Here is a 24,074-nt window from a genome sequence, read left to right on the forward strand (position 1 = left end):
TTAGTTTTGTGAAATAAAATGACAAGAGTGTAGAAAAAACAAACTATTAAGATAAATTAGTACGAAGGAAAACCACCATTTTCTCAAATCAAAAAAATTCATCATTTAAGGAGTTTTAAAAATCTTGATGTCCTTGATTGCTTATTTTAACTGCAACTATTGTTTGTTTTATTATGTACTGTATTTTGGATGTGAAAATAAAACTAAGTAAATAAAAAATAATCATCCATAAATGATGAAACTAGTACAACATTTGAACACTTACAAGAGCTAATATGAACAAGACCCTCAGGCTGTAGTTCATCTAATTTGATATGTTTTATCACTATTACCCCTTCTTGTGCCATGTCGAGTATGAGACTTAAAAATAGTAAACTTAAAATTTAACTTCGATTTATAAAATAATTATTTATTATATCTTGGCTGTTTGGACTTGTACCGAACATTTGGTAAAAATATTATATAATTACTAGATAGTTTGATTTTGATGAGAAGGGTTAAATTTGTCACCCTTGTTGGAACTATCAATGGAAGGGGATATAAATAAATAGGTTAAAGAACTTCCATTTTTTAATTTCTTTTGGTTTTAGCAACGTGGCCAAGAAAAAGTAGAGTAATACCCAAAATATCTAGCATTTTTTTTCATTTTCCGAAAGATAAAATCATTCATGCTTTAGATTATATTGTGTTTATTTAGTCTCCTAAGCTTTTAAGCCATATTTATATGTCAATACACATTTCATCGATGCTCTAGACGCTCTACCATGACCATTTGCTATTACATTGTTCTTTTACTAGCACTGCATCCATTTGGCATTTGCTGTTCAACACGTTCAACGTTTTCATCCCTCTTCTCGGTATGATATCGATACTTTTTAAGTATTTTCTTCCCATGCAAACAATAGCATAAACATATTTTGGCGCAATGTAGTGGGTGCTATTCTTTGGAATATTTCGCTCAAGAAGAATAATCGCTCTTTTATAGATAGATTTCAGATCTTATACTCATCTTTAGGAAGATATTAAATATCACCCTCTTCTTGGTCTTCTAAATCTTCTCATTCTAATTATGATGTATCTATCATCTCGTTAAATTGTGTTTCTCACATACTTCTTAATGAATATGGATTCTCTTAAAAAAAAAAAAAAGTTGGTGTAATACGACTCACATACTCTTAATAGTGAAAATGGTTTCTCTTTCAAAAAAGAAAAAGTTATTGTGATACAATACACAATTCGACAAACTAATAAGCATATAGTAACAGTACATCAATAATCTATTAACCATACAAACGATGATAACTAAAAGTTGGTAAAATAAATGGATATAATGTTCAAAATATTCAAAGTATACACGACTAAATTTATAATTTAACCGAACAAAATTCGGAAGCAAAACCCTATTGATGGCAGCATCTAGGGTTTAGTGTTAAGAGTAAAGAATAGGAGGGAAAAAGAGAGAGATTATGAGAAAGTTAGGTTTGGGAAATGAGAGAGAGAACACAAGGCAGCGAATTGTAAGGCTCAAAATACGGGTCAAACAAGAAGGGATGGTGCTATATTCCCTTCAAGTCTAAGCATACCATAATTTACTTATCCTCATCACATTATTATATTAATTTTAATCAATACTCTCCTAATATATACTATAAATTATTTCTCCTTTTCCTTCCCTTTCACCACCCACTTTGACATAACACTCCTCAAATTCACAACCAAGTAACACAAATTAAAACCCTATACCCATTTGACAAGAAAGGAAAAAATTAACCTCTTGAAAACTTCAGTAAATAGTTTCTTCATTGAGTTTTAAGCTTTCTCCTTTCTATGTATGTGAAAAATGTAGGTGGTGGGTCAGAAAGGGTTGTCAAGAACTTGCTGTGTCTAAATTTGTCCATTTTTAAGTAAGCGAACTCTAATTAATTAAGTGTTGTTATCTTAAAAATTAAAGCTTGGGGATGTGATTTTGTTTTTAGATTTGGTAAAGGGTGTCCAGTCCCTTTCTTGCATATGCACATCAGTGACAAATGTTGAGTATTTTATGGTGAATGATCTCTCTTCTGGACACTCACCAAGAATCCACAACTTACATATAAAAACATTATTATCAAAATATTGAAGAAAACCACCTTTTTTTTTTTTGTGGGATTTTGATTTTGACAAGAAACTACTACCCATATGCCCAAGTGAAAAGCTTGTTTTGTTCGATAATGTCATTAGTTTTTCAACTTCTCAAATTAATGGGAGTTGCTAGCTATTTCTTTTTACAAGTGTGTGTTTTAGTTTTTCCTGTAATATTTGTTTAAATTTACTACAAAAATGCTCATTTTGAAAATGTTTACTAATCATGAAAATTATTGACTATGGACCAAAATGTTGATGTATCCCTCCCTTTCCCCCCCTTTAAAGCAATAGTTTTTTGAAGTTGTTGAAAGTGGCTTTACATTATGCTTGGCTTAATTTACTAATCATGGGTTGAACTTTGTATTAATTGTGAGATTAGCTTCTAAAAAAAAATTTGTGAGATTAGCTTCCTTCTGTAAATCACATTCGGATTTTTAGTTATATATATAATTTTTAGAAGAATTTCTTAAACCTACCAGAAAAAAACTACTCCGCAACCATAAATCTCTAGGCACTCTTGAAATTTTGACAGGTAGAAGAGAATAATTGAAAAGAGAAGAGAGATGTTTTCAATAGTTGTCAAGTTTTCAGTGGCGTGCAAGTGCACAGTAGGAACAACAAGATTTCATGGTGTTTGGTGTGGGAGAAGGCCACGCCATTAATATTGAAAATTTTGTTTAAAAGTCTCGACTTCTACTTGGTCCTCTAATTAGACATTTTTGTAATTATGACATTTCTACCATTTTGATTAACATAGCTCCGTGTTTTGTAACCATGATTTCTTTTCGATTAAATATATATATATATAATTTAAAAATGCACTTGGTAGAATTTCTCAAGTTGTAAACTTAATTAATTTTGGGCATGTCTTGTGTTAGAGAAAGAAGCAATGGTCACATGGCTCAAAAGTCAAAACGCATTTAAGAAGGCACACGTGAGCCAGCAGTCATAAAAACATATATAAATTAGCCTCTATCTCCCACACTGTCCTCACTCCTTCCCCATTAACATTCATTACATATATATTTATTTTTTATTTTCCAGTATTTGTCTCATGACCCTCCAAATAAATTTCTGAAACCCATGTTCTTTGTTCCTCACAGATCAAAATTGCCCTTCTTTTTCTCTTCTCTTCTCAAGTCCCCAAAAGATGAGAGCTTGATTTCAGTACGTCGCATTCATATCTCCCCCTTTTTGCTGTGTTTTCTTATCACACAAGTCCTCTATTATATATTTATATATTATTCTCGCTGTATAATCTTGCCTTTTAAGTACACCCTCTTTCTACTCCAAACCTCTCTTTTTTTCTCTTCTCTTCTGAAAACTCTCTCTCAAGGAGAGAAGGATTTCTGATTTCGATTCGAGAGGAATATTTATCGATGCGTCGGGATTCGGCAGGGATTTAGGGGAGAAGAAGATGAAGAGAGAAACAGAAGTTTTATGCAGTGGTAATAACTATAGGCATATTTTGAGCAGTAATGGAGGAAGGCTGAATACAATAACGCCATGCGCAGCTTGTAAGCTTCTGAGAAGAAGGTGTGCTCAAGAATGTCCATTTTCTCCATATTTCTCTCCACATGAACCCCACAAATTTGCTTCTGTCCACAAGGTTTTTGGTGCCAGCAATGTCGCTAAGATGCTCATGGTAATTAATTCTAAACCCTAATCTCATAACTTTTCCTTTCATTTTCAGTTCGTATTAGTCATATGGAAAAAAGAGAAAAGAAAAAATTTTACATTTTTCTACTGTGTACTTCAGATCCACTCTCTATTAAATTAATGGAAATTAATAGATCTGACTTTGGTTTTTGCTGTATCAGTTAAGAATATTATTTTACTGTGCTACGGACTATATACACTGATTTCATATCAATTTTTGTTCAGGTAAATTGACAAATTTCAAATCTGAAGTTTGATGATAATAGTTTGTCTTTAATTTTCTGCTTCCAAAAATATTTTTGTTTTTTTTTTAACCACACATCATTCATACTTGTGAGAAACTTTCATAAACTTTTTTTTCACCAAAAACATATTTGAATTCTTTGTTAATGATCTTCTATGGAAATTAGATAATGCAAACCTAACAATTTATAGCGAATTGATTTTGAGATTGAATCCTATAAATTATTAATACTTTTAGCCTAATTTTGAAAATTTTATTGTTTTTTAGTTTTCAAAATTTGGTTTGAATTTTGAAAATATTTTTTAAAAATTAGATTATAAAATAGTTATCAAGTTAAACCAATTTAGAAGTGTGATGAGTCATTTTAACTTTTAATTTTATATCTAATAAATTTTGTCATGAGCCGGTCGATCTAAGTACACTTATATAAAGATGTTTATTTAAGAATGACGTAGGTTAAAAATGAATAAACCACCATTCAATCGATAAGCTTAAGTAAATTTAATTGAATATTATCTCAAATTAATTTCGAACAAATTTAAGTCAAAGTAAACAGTTTATATAATTAAATTTAACCTTTTTAATTTGTTTGTTTTGTTTTGGTGTAGAAAGGGAAGAATATTAATTCTGTTTGTTTGGTGGTGGAAATTTTCAGGAGGTACCAGAGAGTCAAAGAGCCGACGCGGCAAACAGCCTGGTTTATGAAGCCAATCTGAGGCTGAGAGATCCAGTCTACGGCTGCATGGGCGCCATTTCAGCTCTTCAGCACCAACTCCAAACTTTACAAGCTGACCTCAATTCGATAAGATCTGAGATTTTGAAGTACAAGTATAGAGATGCTATTATTCCCTCTTCTTCTTCCTCTCCACACATCGCTTTGATTTCGGGCGCCGCCGGAGTCGTCGTTTCCACCACCGCAACCCCGCCTGCAGCACCCCCGACTCCCCCACATTCTCAGCCGCCTCCACTTTCTCTTCCGCCGCCTCCTCCGTCCTCCTCCGCGATCTATTCCTCGCCAATCAGTAGTGCTGCCCCTGAATTTAACACCATCTCGGCTGAACATATTTCCTACTTTGCTTGAACTTGCAACTCGAACACCTGCTTAATTACCTATAGACAAAGTTTTTGTGGGTTTGGTAGAAATTCAAATCTCTAATCTTTTGAGGAGAGGCGTCTATTAATAAGTAATACTCGGATCAGGTTGGCAGAAAAAACTGATTATTGGAAACTAATATATTGCTTTTTGGTATTTACATGATACACTAATAGCATGTTATTTGTTTGGGATAGATTTTGAATAAAGAAAAGGTGCTTTGAATTTAGTCCTTATTCCACTAACACTTTTTTGGTAGAACACTGATGCAGTGTTTCTCTTATCTAGGGTTTTTTTGGAGGTGATCGTGGAACAAGTAATTTTGAATGAAGAAATTTAAGTATAATTGATTTTTAGTTGATTTTTCAAAATTTATCATCTAAATGATACCTTAAAATAATTTTAAACTTTCCTAAAATCAATTTTTTAATTTGTCAAAACATTATTAATAGTAAGAAAGTGATTTTGACATAGTAAAAATGATTTTGTTCATGCCAAAATGACTCTCAAACACATCTTAGTATTGGATTTTCAAAATTACTTTTGATAATTTAACGATATAAATTATATAAAAACGTATTTTTACTTTCTTGGTGTTGACTGGTCTCTCTTAACTAGCTAGCTACTTATTTGTAGTAATTTTCAATTACTCTTTAACATTATTGTTTTGATTGTAAACTATATAAAACATATGAAGAGAGAGGTGACAGAAAAATAAAACCACCGACGGCGGCCGGCGGCGGTGGCTGAAATGAAAGGAAAGTCTACAGAGTTTGAGAAATTTAGGTTGACTAGATACATAGTCAGCCGCACATGGATGATGGTTTATAATTAATTAATTAAGTCGGTGTTTTCTTTAATATTAACTTAATTTGGTGATTTAAGTCTGTCGGAAAGACAAGATTTAACTTGTAAATGGGTTAATTGAACAATATATATATATTTTTTTTTGGCTTCACACGCCCCCAAATATTTGCATATCTTAACTTGTATCCCATTTTCCTCTTCTTTTTTTTCCTGAGAATGTAATTAATTAATAATTTACTTTTTATATCAGGCATGCATGTATTGACATTTTCTATATTTTCTTTCTAATATAGAACTGTAAACAATTAATTGGTTGAATTTTTCTTTTCTTGCAACACAAGGCCTTAACTTTTTTATATTTGATTGCTAAGGTAAATCTTAGATAGTATCACTATAGTTTGAATTCATTCTTTAAAATTTGTCTATGCTCTTTTAGTCTTTTGAATCAATAGATTAATCCATTGTACAGTTCATTTCATCCCACGAAAATGAACCAATATTAACGAGCCGTTGCAATAATTCTATAACTATGACCATGTTTCAAGTGCAATTTAATCACAATGAGTGAAGTGGGAGACTTATTCATTGGATTCTCTAATTAATGGGGAATTTGGTATAGTGTCATGGATTGCTTAAAGCATTTGCATCTCTTAGATTGTATATACCTTTCTGTCTTTTTGTTTTCTTTTTATTTTTTCCCTCTCTTTTTTCGGAGATAAGACAATAGTTTGAAAGTGCTCAGTTTTTTCTAAAAAAAAGAAAAAAAAAAGCTTCGTTTATTTCCACTTCTAAAATTATTAGACGACTTCATGTGAAAGAATGAGTCATTAAGGGTTTGTTTGGTAACATTTCCGTTTCTTGTTTATGTTTCTTTATTTTTAATAAAGAAAAATGTATTGCATGGTTCCAACCTCTAATAATCCAACTATAATAAAATAATCTTTTTATTTATGTTTTGGAACAAATTGGAAATGAGAAGAAGAAAGAAGAAACTTGTTTTGGTTGTTCCTAAAATAGCTATACAATCGTGAGATGTTCCCAAAAGAGGTGAAACAAGAAACAAAATTAGTTGGAAAATGCTTGATTTCTTAATAAAATTGGAAACAAAAAACAAGAAACAGAAAGTTACTAAACGAGTCCTAATTTTCTTCAAGTACACTATCTATAACCCAATTACTATTTTAAGGATATATATACATATAACTTTTACTGTTTTTTCTTTTTCTTTTTTTAATGTATCTTAGAGAAAAATTGACGCAAATGGTAGAAAATGTGAGACGGAGAATAGATAGATAACTACAATATATTATTGTATAGGAAGATCCAACAATGCTTTACAACAACCATATATTTAATTTCAATTTCATTTTTAAGCGACGAGACAATTTTAAATAGAAGTTTGGCCTGTTTGTGTATTTGGAAGATAATTAGAAAAGACGGTGAGAGAGTAAACCATTACCAAAAAAAAAAAAGGTTATAACTGTAATTTTATATATAGTTAAAAAAGCCACAAAAACTAATTGAAGAATAAGTTAGTTTATTTGGATGGAAGTTTGGGAAATATTTTTGTCATTTATAACTCAAAACTATTGAAAATCAATACATATACAGAAAGACAGCTCCATTCAACAATAAAAATGTGTCACTAATAAACATAAAAAAGGGAAAAATACTTGCCTACACACAAATAGAAACTACTGTTAACCTATTGAAATTTTTGAACTATTAAAAATTAAAAAAAAATTAGAATGGACCACAACTTGTTATCTCATAAAATGTGTTAAAAAAAAAACAAATAAAATCAAACTTATTGACCAAGTCTTCTTCCTAATATCCATTTATTGATGTGCCTGAATCATGTCAACAATTTCCCTCTATATTTATTTTTCAAAATTCAAATGGATAGACTATATGAATTGGGTCAAATTCAAGTTAATTATGATGAGACAAAATAGTGTGTTCTTTTTAATACAATATATGGGAATGGGGCATCCAACAACCGGTAGAAAAAGTACTAGAAAAGAACCCGACTAATAATATTAGAGTTGTTTGATCATAAACTCTGCTTCCAGAGACGCACTAAACCCAAATAAAAAACCCTTCGTTCAAAAGCCAAAAAAAAAAAACTTGCACAAACTAATTATTCTTCCATAACACACAAACTAAAAACGAGAACAAGACAAGAACAACAACAAAGGATTATAGGTGTTCCTTAAATTTAATTGATCTTCCTACAGTTCTTCCTAATTTCCCCATTGGATCCAGTGAGAGGGCTGATATCTCCCATCCGAACCATGGCTGCAGCAAAGTCAGAGAAGAAACGGGCAGGGGCGTTGGCGTAATTTCGGACCGTGGAGTCCGTAGATCCGCCGTTGAAGAGAACTTGATCGGACTGGAGCAGGCCCCTGTTCTGGAGAAGGTTCTTGAAGTAGTTGTTGTCGAAACCATTGGGAGTTTGGAGATCGAGAGGGGCCAGATTGTTGTCGCCCGACCCGGCGCTGTTCGGGCAATTCCCTTGCCTTGTGCTCGCAAATGAACTGTCGATGTTGGTTGCGTTGTATACACGAGCTCGAAATGTCGTGCACCGTGCTTGTCCAATCGTGTGCCCACCTGAAACCATTCAGGAAAAATTTATAGTAGTACGAGAGCATGAATATGTAAAACATGTTGAGGTTTTAAAGTGAGGTAGGGCCTACTGTCTAATGGCTCTTTAAGAAATAATATTTTCTTAGAGCGGAGAAAAAGGAGTAGGAACTGACGGAGTATTAAAAATTTTTGTAAGAGACAAACCAGAAAGGGCGACCAAGTCGGTGTTGGAAAGTCCAAGGGCGCTAAATCTGGAGGTGAGTTGGCTTAAACTTGAAGTTGGTCCAGGAATGTCGTTGTTGGCTTGGGATTGGCTCGCAGTTGTCGCATCTCTTCTTCCCAACTTTACGTTCCAGCTCGGTCCTCCTAGCTGTAAACATTGTACAGTATCGGTTAAATTTTTAAAGTTGTATCTATTTAATCTAAAGTTTATAATAAACGTTTCGGAGTTGTAGGAATGAGTCTATCATCCTAGTTCTGTTAACTACATAAGCTACCGTTAGATAGTTGACAATATTATAAAACGAGTTTAGGAGTATATTAAAATCATCTTCGAATGTAAACACGAGATAAATACACTCTAAAAAAAAGGTAAAGAAACTAAATAGACATGATTGGATGATTGAAATGAACAACTTACAAGAACAACGGAGTCACGAGCGGCAATGGCGAGAATATCCGCACACGAAACAACTCCGGGGCAAGCATTCTCGACAGCGGTTTTGATGTTGTCAATGACATCAAAGCCTCTAGCAGAGTTCCTGTTGGGATTTGCATTTTTCTCTCCAGTGAAGCTCGACGTGTCGTCTAATAGAATCGACCCATCGCAGCCCTGAATTCAAAAGATTTAAAAAACAAATGATTATGTTCAAGGAGACTGTCTCTTAGCGATACCTTTCATGCAGAAAAAACAGAGAGAGAACTAACATTGACAAAACAGTCATGGAAGAATAAGCGAAGAAGGGAAGCTCCCATACGAGCCTCACTGGAGACAGCAGACTGAACAGAGGATTTGACAGTGGACAATAGATTTGGACAAGAAGAAGAGTAAAAACTAGTGGAAAGTTGAGCTCTGGCATTGCCCAAAAACAGAACAACCAAACTCAGAATCAAAACTCCTCTAAATTTGGAAGCACCCATTGCTAGAACAACACAAGATCTACAACAAATCTCCAACTAGTGTTGTGTTGTTTTGATGAAGAAGAAAGAGTTACCATGTGGGGTTTATATAAAGGAAGCTTTATGGCTTCTCTTCCATCAAACAGGCTTTGGCAGGTGAACCTAACTCGTAGAAATGGAGTTGCATGGGGGAGTGTTTTTCTACGTTTCCACCCTTTGAAAAAGTAAAACATAAAATATCATTACAACAATCCTAACAAATCAAGTCACACACTCCCCTTTGACTGGACGACAAGTCGGACCACCATTAAATTCTTTACTTATGGTAAGGAGGAACGTTGAAAAGATGATAGAATAATTTTATACCGTCAACAGACGTTTCTATAATTTCTACAATGATATGATATTAACAACTTTAGTTTTAGTTGTAAACTCTCGTATATCTTATATCAATAGAGATAGAAGAGAACCCGTCTGTGAGTTTGAACAGAACGGCAGTGGCAGAAGGAGAATTTGGAAGATGAGTTTTGTCAAAGAACTCTGCGAAGTTTTATTAATGGAAATGGAGAAGTCAAAGATTGAGGTCCCATTTGTGCATGGGAATAATGTTATAAAGGGCTATGAACTTCAAAGATGCTGCTGTTGAAAATTGAAGTGTGGCCCAATTATCTTATTAGAAAGTTAAAGTGATTGATAAAGTAATTTGGAAAAGTTCCGTTTGATTTTTCTTCGGTAGAAAGCTTAGGTTATACGGGTTTTACTTTATATATACGCACGCGGTAGTTATAAAGTTATCAACTTTATGATTAAATATTCAATTTGTATCTTCCATGCGTTTCTCATCTTGTTGAAATGATTGGATAATTGCAAATGGTTCGAGATATGAACATAATCAGAATTAAGAAAACTTCAATTATACAAAGATTTATCGTAATGGTATTTGGTTGACAAGGTAACTCGTAGGATATTAAATCATGGTTTGAGCTCATTCCCTCTAAGTCCTTTACTATTAACAAAGGCCCTCATTGACCACTTGAGCCATCTCATGATGGTTTGCAGAAGGTTAATAATGTATCTGACTAATAGAGGTAGACTAAAGTCAACCATATGACTCGTTCCAATCGTGTCATAATTTCTATTCAAAATAATGATAAAAATGTCTAGTATGTAGATTTTTGGTTTGCCAACCATTGAACATCATAGAATGAGCCACTGATACAACATTGAAATAAGCATTGATAGGCCTTGGTCAATTTATTCATTATTAAGATTTAAATACTATTTCGGTGGGTATACTTTCAACTTTTGTTCATTTCATTTTAGTCATTGTACTTTTAAAAATGACTATTTCGATCTCTGTTTATAAAAAATTCAACTTGTGAACGACAGAAATAAGATAAAAATGAAAATGAAAGAACTAAAACAATCACCTTTTAAAACTACACATACCAAAATATATGTTTTGAAAGTACAAGAACAAAATTTAGATTTAAATAGAAGTTCTAAAATTATAGAGCCCACAGTAATAGTAAAAAAAAAAAAAAAAAGAAATTAACACCATACGAAGAAGCAAGACTTTTCTATTTACACAGTTAACACGATAGTGGCGTCTTGGGAAAGGCGATGTGATGAGCGTTGGATAAATGGATGAAAAGGAAGCGTATGTCATGTAGGCTTTCTTTTCTGAGCCGAGAAAATGGAAAAGAGTGAAAAAGAAAAAAAAGGGGTTTAGGTAGAATATCATTTTCTAATAATTAAAGCTTAAGGCTTAACAGTCTGCAGAATATTTAATTACAACGAGGGAAGAGTGATTTCCAGAAGAAAGAAGCACAATCCTATTCCTAATTTCATTTTCGAATGCAATTTAATTTCGTGTAGCCAGTAAAAGCAAAGCAACACAGAAATATCAACTCAAGACTTGTGTCTTCTTTTCATGATTTCAATAATAATATTTATTATGTTTTCATTTACAAAGAGTACACTTTTTAGTAACTCTGAATTGAAAAGTTTTGAAGGATTTCATGGAATTTAATCTGCCCTAAGGTTTATCACTCTTCAGTCTTCACCAAGTACAAGGGATTAATTTTGTAAATATACAGAAAAAAATATCCATTATCTTCGTCAAAGTATGATAATTTAACATTTCACTATCCTCCCAAAGAGAATTTCAACAATTACGAAATAAATAAAATGATTTGGCAGGTTTAAAGTCATCTCCAGACAGATAAGCAAACAGTGCCCAAATTATTAACATGAGACACCTCTGGCCCCTCATAAGTCATATCAAACAAACTCACCCCCCCAACTAGAAACAAACGAAAAGAAAAGGCTAACAGCTGATCCCACCATTTCCCATTTATATAGCTACCAAGGTTAAGATAATTTCATCCTAATCAATTGACCAACTAAAACACTTGACTTAGCCTAATTACTAGATTCTTAATCTAATTGGCCAAACACTCTCCGCTTTTATCAGAAGTCAAGTTGTTATTTAGGACGACCTTACTTGAACATGATCTATGATCTATTCTATAGGTTGTACAACTGTTTCCTTGAGTTCTAAAGTCGAGTTGTTATTTAGGACTTTTAATCCAGTCCAAAACTCTATTAGTCTACACACATTTTTTGCAAATGTTACCGTTGAGGTTGAAAACTATGAGATGCGAAATTTTAAATTTCTGGTCGGCCTAACAGCAAAGAAGATCAGAGACTCACAAAAAGCTAACAAATTATGAAGAGTAGAGGGAGAAAACAGCACCTGATTTGATTGACTAACTGAGCAAGCCGTTCTATGAGTAATGAGCTTTATAACAGCTTCACCATACAGACTACTAACTTGAATGGTTACATTGCCTATGCTTCACAAGACTATACAGCACCGTCTACTCCGAGTCGGATGATTTAGCCTCCTCTACCACTAGATCAAATGCATCTACTTCTGAAAAATATGCTTTCTGCTTCTCAACAAATTCCCGTGGAAGCTCAATCTTGGACTCATCTTTTCCATATATTGTTCCACGTTGCCTCTGCAAAAACTTAGCTACTCATTATTACATTAATTAGTTGAATTTGAACCACGATTTAGGACTTCTAATAGTTGACTGCTAACAAATGGTTAGTGTGAAATAAAAATATTAGAGACTTTTAATTGCATAATTAGTGAATTACCATATCATGGCAATTCGGTAGGTCCTCATCTTATGAAAAATAAGGCTTCGAAAACTGAGACCCGGCGATCTCGATTGTTAATACTACTGAAAGGGTGTCATTTTCTGCCGTTTCATACAAACTATTTACTATTCTTTATGAAGAAACAGAGTCGGTCTGTAAAGTCTAATCAATTAATAATCCCGTAGAGGATGTAAACAAAAGTCAGTAAAATATTGCCCAAACCATGACTAAGAGTAATGTTCACACTTCACACAGTGGTGGTATGGTACTTCCAATTAATCAGGAACAGAAGTCATTCATTGTAGTATGGTTAAAGCATACATACCATCACATTTCTGGGAGAAAGGTCAGAATACATATTTTGCTGACATATAGAATAAACATCAAATTAAACACTAAAGAAGCAAGGAGCAAGAATAAGGATAAAAGTGTTTCCCTACTCTAGATTAACAGATACAAATTTTACAAGTACTACAATTTTCAACGGACCTTTTTACACGGAACGGTCCTCGCTTTGGATGGGCTGCTGTATCCATCTCTTTTCTCACCCCTGCTTAAACCAAGGGAACCATTAACAACCGAGTGAGCAACCAAAACTAAACGAGGAGAATTTAGGAGACATATTTCTTCTATCCATTAATCCATAACTTTAGATAAAAACATTCTAGTAGTAGTAGTATTAGCACTAATGCCCACTAGTCTAAACTAACTTTTCTCCAACAAAATTGGAAGCTATTAAGAAGACAAACAAACGTTCAACTAGAAAGATGAAAGCCTCAACAGACTGAAGCTTTTCATACGTAAAGCATTCAAACAATTGAGGCTCAGCAAACCTATCAACAAAAATGAAAGAGTAGACAAATCCTTATCTATGCGAGCTGCAATTTTTCCTCAATACATAAAATCAGAGCAACACCAAATCAACCTGAATAGTAATTGTTTGAATAGTCAAATTTTACTTCACAGATAAAAGCAACACATGGACCAGGATAGATAAATGTTTAAATTGTCCAACAAAGCAGGGCAGGGGCAAGCCAGGTTGATAACTAATGTAGAGTGCAGGCAAATTGCTCTTTTGAAACTTAGCAAACATTGGATTCCATTAGTCACATAAATACCATGATAAAACTCTCATTAGACACTATGAAACGTTGAACCTGTGACTAAATTCGTCTAGTTTCAGAAAAAAATCAATCCATGAACCATTTCGAAGATTTAAATGTGAAGAAATTTGGTTTCAAAAGGGGGGAAAAGTGCAGAGATATTTACATGGTATGGATTTTTGATGCGGTAGCGAAAATAAATGGTGTAAATGCTATCTCCGTGCTCTTCCTTTTATTTGTAGGGTGCCTCCTACTGTAGAATGACTGGGGCTCCGAAACACGATCTGTTCCTGAAGTCAAGACGCAACATATTATCCAGACTTCAAGCCACCGAAAATTTGAAGAAAAAATGAACAAAAAGATCTCAATATTGAAGTTCCTAGTTCATATAACCACGCGTACAAGAAGAATACTCTCCTGCACGCAGGTATTTCCACTCCGCATTAGTTATTAAAAGTAAAACAACAAATCTCTTCTACTTAAAATTTTCAACAATTCCAAAATAGCTCGTATTTCATAAATTCCAAAGTAGTAGTTCCAGTAAAGTGAACTTCTCTTAAGAAAAAAAGGGAAGTAATAGTTACTGATGCTTACAGTTCCAGTTGTCCCACTGAAAGAATCAAGCACCAAAACACCAAAATCACAGCACGGCAACGGATATCAGAAAGTACAATTACCTGAACTAGACGGCAAATCTGCGCGCCGCGTAGGAGTAGAAGCCTCTGCAGGAAGAGAACTAGAACTAGGTTCTGTAGGAAGACAATCAGAACTAGCGTTTGGTTCAGTAGGAAGACAATCAGAACTAGCGTTTGGTTCAGTAGGAAGACAATCAGAACTGGAGTTTGGTTCAGTAGGAAGACAATCAGAACTAGGGTTTGGTTCTGTAGGAAGACAATCAGAACTAGGGTTTGAAGCTTGCAAATTAAGGGATGCGGATGCAGACGTAAAACTTGATTCGCCTTTCTTCTCATTGTTGACAGCATCTTTAACCGCGGACTTGATTACACGTCTCCGGGGTTTGATTACAGAGGAAAAATTCGATGCCGACGATTGCGAGGAGAGGACGGTGTTGGTACAATCTGAGAGGGGTTTTCGAGCTCTGAGATTTCGCTTCGGGGCTTCCATCTCCAGTTCTTCCCATTTCACAGAGGAAGAAGAAGGCGTTCCCGAATCTTCATGCTGGAGAAGACGCGAGGAAGAACTTGTGTGGAGGAAGCTAACAGTAACGCTGGCGGGAAATTCCGGTTGAACTTGAAACTTCGACGACAAGATTTGGAGTGGCGTTTGCCGTGAAATGAACTGAAGCACGGGAACTTTGCCTTTGGGCGGAATCTTCTAGTTGGTATCCGATGGGCCACCACTATTATGATTTATGGGCCTTACAGTGTTTTTGGCTCGGTCCATTTGAACAAGAACCTGGGCCTCACGGATCCATATCTCATCAATTGTCGTTTCATAAATCACCTTTTTTTTTTAATTCTCCGACATTTTAGAATTGATATTTCACTAACGTCTATAAGTATTTACGATTATAGATTTTCAAGTTTGAAGAAGTTTTTTTTTTCTCTCTCTAAATTGTTCTTAATAAATATCATTCTATTATATTTATTCTATATGTTATTTATTTATTATTTTTTAATGAACTAATAGGTAAATATGTACATTTATTAATAGATTATATTCTAATTAGTGATTCAACAAATAGATAAAGTTTTAATGTAACTATACTTGTTGAGATTCTAATTACGAAAATTATGAATGTAATTCATCCCATTTCTGAACGTACCGTTCACCTGTCAAGCTTCTTTTTTTTTTTTCCTCAAGCATCTAGCGATAAATTTATTTTCTCAAAGTTCCGACAATTCTGTTATTTTTTGGGGACTTGTGATCAAATTGAAAATCTCAATCTCAAGAATAAAATATAATTTAAACAAATAAATGGTTATATTATTATCCTATCTCAACGAGTGATGTGTCGAAGAATCATCACTAGATGCAGAAATAAAAGATAACCTATAAAATATATCTAAATAAAAACTTAAATTAAAAAAAAAACCTTAACTAACTTTTTATTAATATTTAATGTTCGGGTGAGGATCAAACAATCAATATGCTCACACATATCTTATCCACCAACAGGAAGAGACGTTGATATCTTAAACCAATTAAATTAGATTAATTAAACTATCATTTGTCAATGTACAATTTTTTGAATTAAATTAAATTACCGTAGACCAATAAATTGAATTAGTAAAACTCAACTGATTTTACAGTGTTTCATTTTATACATCTGGTTATGAAACAAAAGTAGGGGAAATATTATAACATTTTCATAAGCTATAAATGGAAGGGAGTTAATATTTGTTAAATAAAGAGTATGTCAAAAAGCTTAGTCATATTACAGCACCCCTAGTTTCCCACAAAACCACATCTAAAAAATCAATAGAATAAAAATAAAAAAATAAAGGTACTGGGATTTTGAATGATGCTTTTTAGGTGATACATATTTTTCCAAATATAATAATTTTTGCACACGTGGTATGCCCCCCTAATTAACCCACTTTACCTCGTTTGATTTCGGTAGGTGAATTCAGTCAAAGTTTCAGATAGATATTTTTTACATAAGGTTTGGTTTTTAAAAAACATACATGTGAGTTTGTGACACAATTCTGATGCGTATTATTATTTTTTTTTTTTATGCCAGATATATGGAAATCTTCGCATTCTCCATTATTTAAGCCAAATTCGCACCTTCATAAAATTATAAATTTTTTTTAGAATCGAAATTATAAATTTGAAAGTTTATTATTTTATTAATATTCCATTGTTATTAGTATTTTAGTTCATATATTAATTTAAATCTCAGTTAACTCAGAAATTAATTGTACTGTTTCTGATATTAATACAAAAATCAAAAGAAATTCAACTCGAGAAATACCTGGTGAGAAATAACCTTTCCAATATAAATTTACAAATATTGACCTACTCCTAAATAACGTGCAAATACATTATAAATTTTTACAAATATTGACCCTCCCCTTAATAACATGCAAATACATTATACGTGTTTGACGGGAAATTCAACGAAGAGAAAACTCGTATTGATGAACTTTTATTTGTATTGAATGGATGTAGTGTTACGATTTTTAATATATGATCTTCTGATTAATTCTGTCATATGTGAACTTTAATTCGACAGCTTGTGGATGACTGTGAACGCTCTGGTGTCTCTGAATCTCCAATTGTTCTAGATCTCTCTGAATGCACCGCCTCCTTTCCTCTCTGGAGATGAGAGGTCACCCCTTTATTTATAGAGTTTTGGTGGGTCGTATATGGGTCATGGGCTTGGGCTCAATCGGTTTGGTAAAATTAGTTGGTTTTATTGGACACTTGTAAATGACACTAAAATTAGTATTTTAAAAATTAATATGCAAGTTATATGATAATTTTTCATTTTTTTCTTTTTTAATGAAATGTAAGACTTGTTGATCAAATTTTTTCTCAAAACCCAATATAATTTATTAAAATACGCAAAAAATATGACATCATATCAAAATCATGATAATAAAAAGAAAGAAAAAAGGAAGCAAACACAATATAGCGCAAGTAATAAAAATGTTAGTTTTATCTCTTTAATTTGTTGTTTAAAAAGTAGAGCGTAAGTGGATTGGCAGAGACCAATGTTTAGTGGCGCATCCAACGGCTGAGAGTGAGAGTGAGATTTGAGAATCATATGGGAATTTGGTGAAGAAACCAGAAACGGAGAGCCACAGCATCCTGTTTCCAACAAAAACAGAGGAATCTCTCTAAAACCAATGTGCTCCCTCTCTAAACTCTCTCTATATAAATCTTCTCTTCCTGCTTCCCTCTTCATCGCAGTTCTGCACACAACTGGGTTTTCTAGAGTGAAAAGATAACAAAAAAAAAAAAAAAGACATTCAAAAGAAGAACAATGGAAGCAATTCAATCCTGGGTTTCTCAACACAAACTCACCAGCATTGGTAACTTCTCCTCTCTTTTATCTCCTCCGACGCTTTTCAATTTTATGTTCGTATTTCCTTAAAAGAGATGCTTTACCACTAAAGCTGAAAGGGATGAGAGTGTTAATTTGCAAAATTTATTAGGGATGCAGCAATATATTAGAAATTAAAAAAAAAAAAAGTTTGGATAAAATTTGGGTGTTTATCTTTATAGGAGCGCTATGGGCATCTGGGATCGGAGCATCACTGGCGTACACCCGATCGAGGACTCCCCTGAAGCCAAGTCTCCGGCTTATACATGCCAGGTATATTTTTATTAATTATATACCCGACAAATATATACAAAATAAAAATTTAGAGCTAATTTCTTTTTATAAAATGGATCGAGAATTTTCTTTTACTGAAATTAATGGAAGTTTGTTTTTTGCGTCAGGATGCATGCTCAGGCATTGACGTTGGCGGTTCTTTCCGGCGCCGCCGTCTACCACTACTACGAGAAGAAAGCCGCCGGCGACCGACCGGAGGAAAAAGATTAAGATTAATGGAAAACCAAAAGCCGACGATATTTTTCTAAGGCTAAGGGATGGGATCCATCAATTTGTGTAAATTAAATGAAGGATATTGGATCCTTTTAGTTTTAATTAATTGATGTATGTGTAGCCATTTATGGCAAAGTTATAAGATCTTCTGCTACTCTACTTGTTCAATGTTCAGTTCAGTAGCATTTATCTTTCAAAATATTTTTAATCAACAATACTTCGTTTCTTCAAAATATTATTTGAATATATAAATTTGACCAATAAATGAACCGAGGATGAAGAATGGCCTATAATCTCAAAATCCCGACGTGCCACAGGGGAGATTATTTTATTATTTCTTTAACAGATTTGGCAAAAGTTCCCTAATTTTTTAAAAAATAATGCTGTTGTAGCGAGGATTTGACCCACCGAGAAATTGCTTCACACAGCTATATTTGATTGTCAATAAAATATATATATAATTAATTGTTAACTAAATAGGTGATCATGATCAGATTTGAATACGTTTCTGTTTAGATTCAATCCTAATCCATTTAATTTAATTAAATGAGCACACTCATGAGAGTTTGGTAATATAAAAATGATTAAATTTGTATTTTAATCGAGTTAAGAATGTTAAAAAATATTAGATGGCTTTAATATTTGAATTCACAAAACAAAGGGAGAATAGATGACCAACTTTTACCCACCTTTGACACTGATAGCTCTCAGTCAACCATGTATCCATTAATTAATCACATATAATTAATTAGGAGCTCTCCTAACTCTTCTTACTTTAAACATCTCTTAATCGGATATCTATATTTACATAATTGTTTTTTCTTTAATTTTTTATAAGACAAGATAAGAAGATGTAGGGTGTAGGATCACTTTGTCGGTTATGGAGTTTTATGGCCCTATATAAATATTTAATAAAGTGATGTGTTATTCTCCTCTGGGTTTTTTAGGGGTTGTTTTTTGTTTCTATTATAAATAAGTTTAGGTAATAGAATACACATTTATGTAATCTGCTCTTGCAATTATTGGTGGTTCAGTTTAAAGTTTTCGCCAATCAAGTATGGATGCCAGCCAATTCAACTAGCAAAGACGTATACTTCTAACTAAAAAAAGTATGTGTTTCAACTTCTACTTTCACTTGTTGTTATATTAAAAAAATTTGATAAAATTCTCTCTCTCAACATAAAAACAAGTAAGAGATGGAACCTTTGATGTTAAGAAATATAATGAATGTATCATCTAATGAGCTATACTTGAATTTGTAAAATTAACACAATCAAAATTGAATTTATGTTACATGGATCTACTTGGATGGTAAAAATTAAAAAACTTTTTTGATTCAAGAAAATTAAGCCATATAATAAAATTTAATTATTAATTCAATCAAACGGTTATCTCTGAGGATGACGTAGTGACAAAGAAATAGAGTTTCATGATAGACGTACATGGAGATGAGGAATAGAACCCGCGTCATTTTATTAAGATATGTGCCTCAACTAGTTGAAGTGTGTTCAAATTTGATACATTTAAATAATAATATTAATTACAATGATCACTTATTGAAATAAAATTTTGGAAGTTAATAACATAATTGATTTTCTTTTAAATGGGTCTAATTTAGTCTAGTCCGTGTATGTAGGGGATATTTTTAAGATTTTAATTTCTTTTTAATTTTATATTTTTTTAACTTGGTAAAGTCACCCCTATTTAATAGGGAGTGGAATATAAAGTGATTAACCTACTTTGTTAACAAGTCTCTCTATTATATAAATAGGATTAATAAGTCCACTTTAGCATTAAGACATGTATTATTTTTTATTAAAAAAAATCGTCTATTTAAACTTAGACCACTAAAAAAAATAATTAGCTGTTTACTAACTTATTTGTGTTGTTATTTAAAAAATTCCTACTCCTAAGTCTCCTTTAAAAATATTTCGGCATTTTTGTTTTAATTATATAAAAGGACTCTGGAAATAGTTAATTAATTAAGAAAAAGAGAAAAGACGTGTTTGCCTCGAATGTCTCGGCTGTGGTGAGGTTGGAAAGTCCTTTTCCACTTCCAACCATATTTTTTTTCCAATTTTTCTATTCCACTTCTTTAAAACACACTCAATCGCCAACATTCAATCTGCTAATTCTCCCATTTGCCCTCCTCCCCCAGAAAACGCTCTCACAACTTCAAGGGCAGGATGGTCAGTTATCTCCAATTAAAATGCATTGAACCCAATTAAGGCAATCATACAACTAGATTCTTTTATATGTTATCAAAGGAGAAACTAATTAACAAAGATAATTCAATAATTTCTTTTTTTAAACAAACTCAGTTTCTAAATATTCAACATTTATTTTTCTTTTTAGATTCCTTTAAGTTATAACAACCCAATTAAATAAATAAATTCAACAACCTCTTTTCTGTTTCTTTAAACCCAAGACTTGGGGTCGTTTCAACTCTCATCTTCTTCCTGCTGATTTGGAAGAGCTTGTTTTTTGTTTTTGGTTTCTCTCTCTAGAGGAGAAGGCAGAGAAAGAGAGAGAGAGAAATGGACTGCTCAGTCTGCAGCGCATTTCCGGCGATGTTGCGGCCGCCGCGGAATACGATTTGCGGGTCGTGCCACGACGGAGCAAAGCGTCTGATGAATTTGATAGACCATCTTCAACATGATAAAGCAATTGCAAGTAATAATAATGTTTCGTCTCAGCTTGGTCACTCCTGTAAGGCAAGTTCTTTTCTTCATCTCCTCTTTTCAAATTAACATCAATATTACATCGTGGAATTTTATTGTTATTATGAAAAGTTTAGTCAAAGATGAAGAATTTACAGCCAAAAAAAAAAAGGTTATAATATAGAAGTTAATTAAGTTCATGACAAAGTGAGATATTTGGGCCTTCGGGCCCAGATTGCTGAATTGGACCAAAACAGAACAACGAGATAGATAACCATGTTGACCAACTACCATGCAATAGAACATGGTATTGTAAATGGTCAAATGAACATTATTTTTCGGTCATTGGTATCATTTTTTTTACGAGACTATTTTTTTGGTTTCTCGTTTATTAATATAATATTAATAAATTGATAAAAATCCTGTTGAGTAAGTAGTAAATCTAAAAGTATTTCTATAAGTTTCCATGAGGTAAAATAAAGTTGTTCCACAATGTTTAAATATATCCCACGTCAATATAAGAAATATAAGCATAGTTTTATTTGTTAAGCATAATAGAGATTTTGACTAATCCCTATTATGGTGGTTGCTTCTAATTTTGTATCTTATTTTATTTTTAAAAAAATAGAAAAGAAAATACTTGTTTAAAAACGACATAAGCATAATTGATAAATCATTTTTAATTTAACAATAAGGTGATAATTCCAATTTTTTTTTTTAAATTTTTATAAAGAGGTCAGAATTCCAACTTCTGATTTTTAAAATTTAGTAACTATTTCGGTCCTATTTGCTATTTTCTAGCATTATGAGGTAAAAATGTTGTTTTTTTATTATATATATATATATATATATATATATATATTTTGTTTTATTTATGATATCTAATGTGCGTAATTTGTGAACTATAAAAGAAAATAGGTACATATTTGATAACCAGTATTTTTAGATTTTAAATTTAAAACTTTAAAATACATTATTACATCAGGTAAAAAATTTGACAAATATATTATATTATACTATAAAGTCATTTCATTTAGGTAAAATAAAAATAAAATATAAAATAAAATATATTATAAAATATATAATATTGTAAAGTAATAATATACAAAATTTATAATATATACATTAATAAATCAATCAGTAATATTTTAAATTTTCAAATATGTTATTAAAGATATCTGAAAACAAAGAAAACAATCCTATTTTCATCAAATCCTTAAACCCACCCTAATATTTTGGAATCGTGTGTTTATTTTCTTTGATGTCCGCCTCCAGACTCTGGCGAACGCTTCGAAATGGGTAACAGAGTTGAAAGAGCGAGAAGAAGAACTAGAACAAAAGATCGATTTTCTGGGCGAATTCGTAGCCGCGTTCCGCCACCGGATTCACACCGATATCCAACTGAAGGCTGGCTCCGCCGCGTCCCCTCCCGTTTCCGCTCACAGAGCCCTACTGGTAAAATTGCAACTAATTCCGTAATTCAATCCAATATCACCTTTGAATAATTGACAATTACAGGCAACAAGATCCGAGATCTTCAAAAACCTCCTCGAATCGGACGGCTGCAAAGCCGCGCCGGTGGAAGCCATCACGGTGCCGGAAATGAGCCACGAGGAGCTGGAATCTCTGCTGGAATTCCTGTACGGCGGGAATGTGGCGGAGGAGAGGCTGGAGAAGCACGTGTATTCGCTGAGTCTCGCGGCGGACAAATACGAGATTGGGTATCTGCAGAACTTCTGCGAGAGGTACATGGTGAGATCGCTGAATTGCGGCAACGCTCTGGATGTGGTGGAGGTAGCAGATGTTTGCTCCCTGGGAGCGCTGAAGGAGACTGCCATGGATTTCATCGTCAAAAACATGGAGGAAATCGTATTCTCCTCTCGATTTGATGCGTTTGCGATCAAGAATCCGCATCTTTCCGTCCAGATTACTAGAGCTTCTTTAATGGACGCCAAAAAATAAAACACTCCCAATTTCCCTTTTACTTAATTAGTTTATTATTACTTTTTGGTTTTATTGTGCTACTTAATATTGTATCTATATGTTATCCATTTATTAGAAGTAAAATGAAAGAGAAGGATGATTTTTTAAAGTTCATAGACTAAAATAATATTTTTGAACATGCATGAACTAAAATATGATAATTTTGAAAGTTTGGAGATTGAGAAAGCGAGATTTGAAGGTTGAATTTAAGTGCGTGAGACTCATTACTTGAACTATTAGGTTTGAATTTTATTTTTAAACTGTATATGTTATTTCGTTGTACAAACATTTTTCATTTCTTATTATCATTTTAAGAAACATCGTCCTCAAAATTTTCTATAAATATTTTAGAAACAAAAATTTATGTTTGATTGCAACTAAATTAGTTTAAGTTGAATTTAACAAACCTAAATTTATTAATGAAAGATACATTTTTATTTTCAATATACTTGCCCATATTCCTCTTTTATTTCAAAATTAACTCGGAAGATAACATTGAATTGCTATTTATTATTTTCAAGAAGTGGGGTTGGAGGATTCCAAGATGTTTTGGTGAGAAACATATAAACCAATTATAGTTGAGCTAAATTTATATTGACTCATATGATATTAAATCGCTAATTTCAATTTAATGTGTGAAAATTAAAATGTCATACATCTTTTAAAGTTCCAACTTTTCACTATTTCTAAAATAATATTTTAAAGACAACCAATAACAAAATCTAAATATTATATAATAGTCAAGTTTATTTACATCGTGTAACTGATAGAATTAGTTGAGTTATAAGTTATTTGCAACTATAAACTATAAGTTTTAATATTTTGATTTCTTCTTATTCATAATTTTTGAGAAAAACATGTGTTTGGTAGACGGGTCTTGTTTTTCATTTCTTATCTCTAAAAAAATGTTTTCAAAATTATATGAAAATTTTGAAAACCACATAATAAAGTTTCCCATTTCTAATTCTTTTCCATAAAATTAAATAAAAGCATGATTTTTTAAAAT

General features: G+C 32.6%; 5 protein-coding genes across 9 annotated transcripts; 3 read left to right on the plus strand and 2 right to left on the minus strand.

The window, feature by feature from the left end:
• Positions 1-3,132: 3,132 nt before the first annotated feature.
• LOC111006433 (LOB domain-containing protein 15) lies at positions 3,133-5,349 on the plus strand. Its single transcript, XM_022278379.2, has 2 exons — positions 3,133-3,769; positions 4,683-5,349. Exons 1-2 carry the CDS (start codon positions 3,542-3,544, stop codon positions 5,106-5,108), a joined length of 654 nt encoding a protein of 217 aa, XP_022134071.1. The 5' UTR covers positions 3,133-3,541; the 3' UTR covers positions 5,109-5,349.
• Positions 5,350-7,869: 2,520 nt separating this feature from the next.
• Positions 7,870-9,910, minus strand: PRX52 (Peroxidase superfamily protein). The gene is made up of 4 exons (XM_022277951.2): positions 9,441-9,910; positions 9,154-9,345; positions 8,718-8,883; positions 7,870-8,537 (listed from the first exon to the last, which is right to left on the minus strand). The coding sequence occupies exons 1-4, from the start codon at positions 9,651-9,653 to the stop codon at positions 8,146-8,148; spliced, it is 963 nt and encodes a 320-aa protein (XP_022133643.2). The 5' UTR covers positions 9,654-9,910; the 3' UTR covers positions 7,870-8,145.
• Positions 9,911-12,371: 2,461 nt separating this feature from the next.
• Positions 12,372-15,222, minus strand: LOC111006488 (uncharacterized). 5 transcript variants are annotated; one of them, XM_088123271.1, is made up of 5 exons: positions 14,584-15,222; positions 14,073-14,190; positions 13,293-13,353; positions 13,129-13,167; positions 12,372-12,658 (listed from the first exon to the last, which is right to left on the minus strand). In XM_088123271.1, exons 1-5 carry the CDS (start codon positions 15,029-15,031, stop codon positions 12,515-12,517), a joined length of 810 nt encoding a protein of 269 aa, XP_087979397.1. In that variant the 5' UTR covers positions 15,032-15,222; the 3' UTR covers positions 12,372-12,514. The 5 variants fall into 5 exon arrangements, with proteins under 5 accessions (XP_087979397.1, XP_022134148.1, XP_022134149.1 ...); XM_022278456.2 differs by having other exon boundaries at positions 14,073-14,196; positions 14,584-15,220; XM_022278457.2 differs by having other exon boundaries at positions 12,372-12,672; positions 14,073-14,196; positions 14,584-15,220.
• Positions 15,223-17,610: 2,388 nt separating this feature from the next.
• On the plus strand, positions 17,611-18,593 carry LOC148212102 (uncharacterized). The gene is made up of 3 exons (XM_088123253.1): positions 17,611-17,907; positions 18,101-18,191; positions 18,320-18,593. Exons 1-3 carry the CDS (start codon positions 17,859-17,861, stop codon positions 18,420-18,422), a joined length of 243 nt encoding a protein of 80 aa, XP_087979379.1. The 5' UTR covers positions 17,611-17,858; the 3' UTR covers positions 18,423-18,593.
• A 2,264-nt stretch (positions 18,594-20,857) lies between these two features.
• On the plus strand, positions 20,858-23,177 carry LOC111006478 (BTB/POZ domain-containing protein). The gene is made up of 3 exons (XM_022278446.2): positions 20,858-21,139; positions 22,361-22,540; positions 22,604-23,177. The coding sequence occupies exons 1-3, from the start codon at positions 20,963-20,965 to the stop codon at positions 23,045-23,047; spliced, it is 801 nt and encodes a 266-aa protein (XP_022134138.1). The 5' UTR covers positions 20,858-20,962; the 3' UTR covers positions 23,048-23,177.
• Positions 23,178-24,074: the final 897 nt, after the last annotated feature.

Source organism: Momordica charantia, assembly GCF_013281855.1.
Source record: "Momordica charantia cultivar OHB3-1 chromosome 4 unlocalized genomic scaffold, Mcharantia_2.0 BLBB01000004.1, whole genome shotgun sequence".
In the NCBI taxonomy this organism is placed as follows: domain Eukaryota; kingdom Viridiplantae; phylum Streptophyta; class Magnoliopsida; order Cucurbitales; family Cucurbitaceae; genus Momordica; species Momordica charantia.

Coding starts and splice junctions, on each gene's coding strand:
- LOC111006433 (XM_022278379.2), top strand. CDS start 3,542: ATGAAGAGAGAAACAGAAGTTTTATGCAGTGGTAATAACTATAGGCAT. Junction 3,770..4,682: donor ATGTCGCTAAGATGCTCATG/GTAATTAATTCT, acceptor GGAAATTTTCAG/GAGGTACCAGAGAGTCAAAG.
- PRX52 (XM_022277951.2), bottom strand. CDS start 9,653: ATGGGTGCTTCCAAATTTAGAGGAGTTTTGATTCTGAGTTTGGTTGTT. Junction 9,346..9,440: donor TCCATGACTGTTTTGTCAAT/GTTAGTTCTCTC, acceptor TTTTGAATTCAG/GGCTGCGATGGGTCGATTCT. Junction 8,538..8,717: donor CGACTTGGTCGCCCTTTCTG/GTTTGTCTCTTA, acceptor GAATGGTTTCAG/GTGGGCACACGATTGGACAA.
- LOC111006488 (XM_022278456.2), bottom strand. CDS start 15,031: ATGGAAGCCCCGAAGCGAAATCTCAGAGCTCGAAAACCCCTCTCAGAT. Junction 14,197..14,583: donor AGATTTGCCGTCTAGTTCAG/GTAATTGTACTT, acceptor TCTTGACTTCAG/GAACAGATCGTGTTTCGGAG. Junction 13,168..13,292: donor GGACCGTTCCGTGTAAAAAG/GTCCGTTGAAAA, acceptor TCTATATGTCAG/CAAAATATGTATTCTGACCT.
- LOC148212102 (XM_088123253.1), top strand. CDS start 17,859: ATGGAAGCAATTCAATCCTGGGTTTCTCAACACAAACTCACCAGCATT. Junction 17,908..18,100: donor ACACAAACTCACCAGCATTG/GTAACTTCTCCT, acceptor TTATCTTTATAG/GAGCGCTATGGGCATCTGGG. Junction 18,192..18,319: donor CTCCGGCTTATACATGCCAG/GTATATTTTTAT, acceptor TTTTTGCGTCAG/GATGCATGCTCAGGCATTGA.
- LOC111006478 (XM_022278446.2), top strand. CDS start 20,963: ATGGACTGCTCAGTCTGCAGCGCATTTCCGGCGATGTTGCGGCCGCCG. Junction 21,140..22,360: donor AGCTTGGTCACTCCTGTAAG/GCAAGTTCTTTT, acceptor GTCCGCCTCCAG/ACTCTGGCGAACGCTTCGAA. Junction 22,541..22,603: donor CCGCTCACAGAGCCCTACTG/GTAAAATTGCAA, acceptor TGACAATTACAG/GCAACAAGATCCGAGATCTT.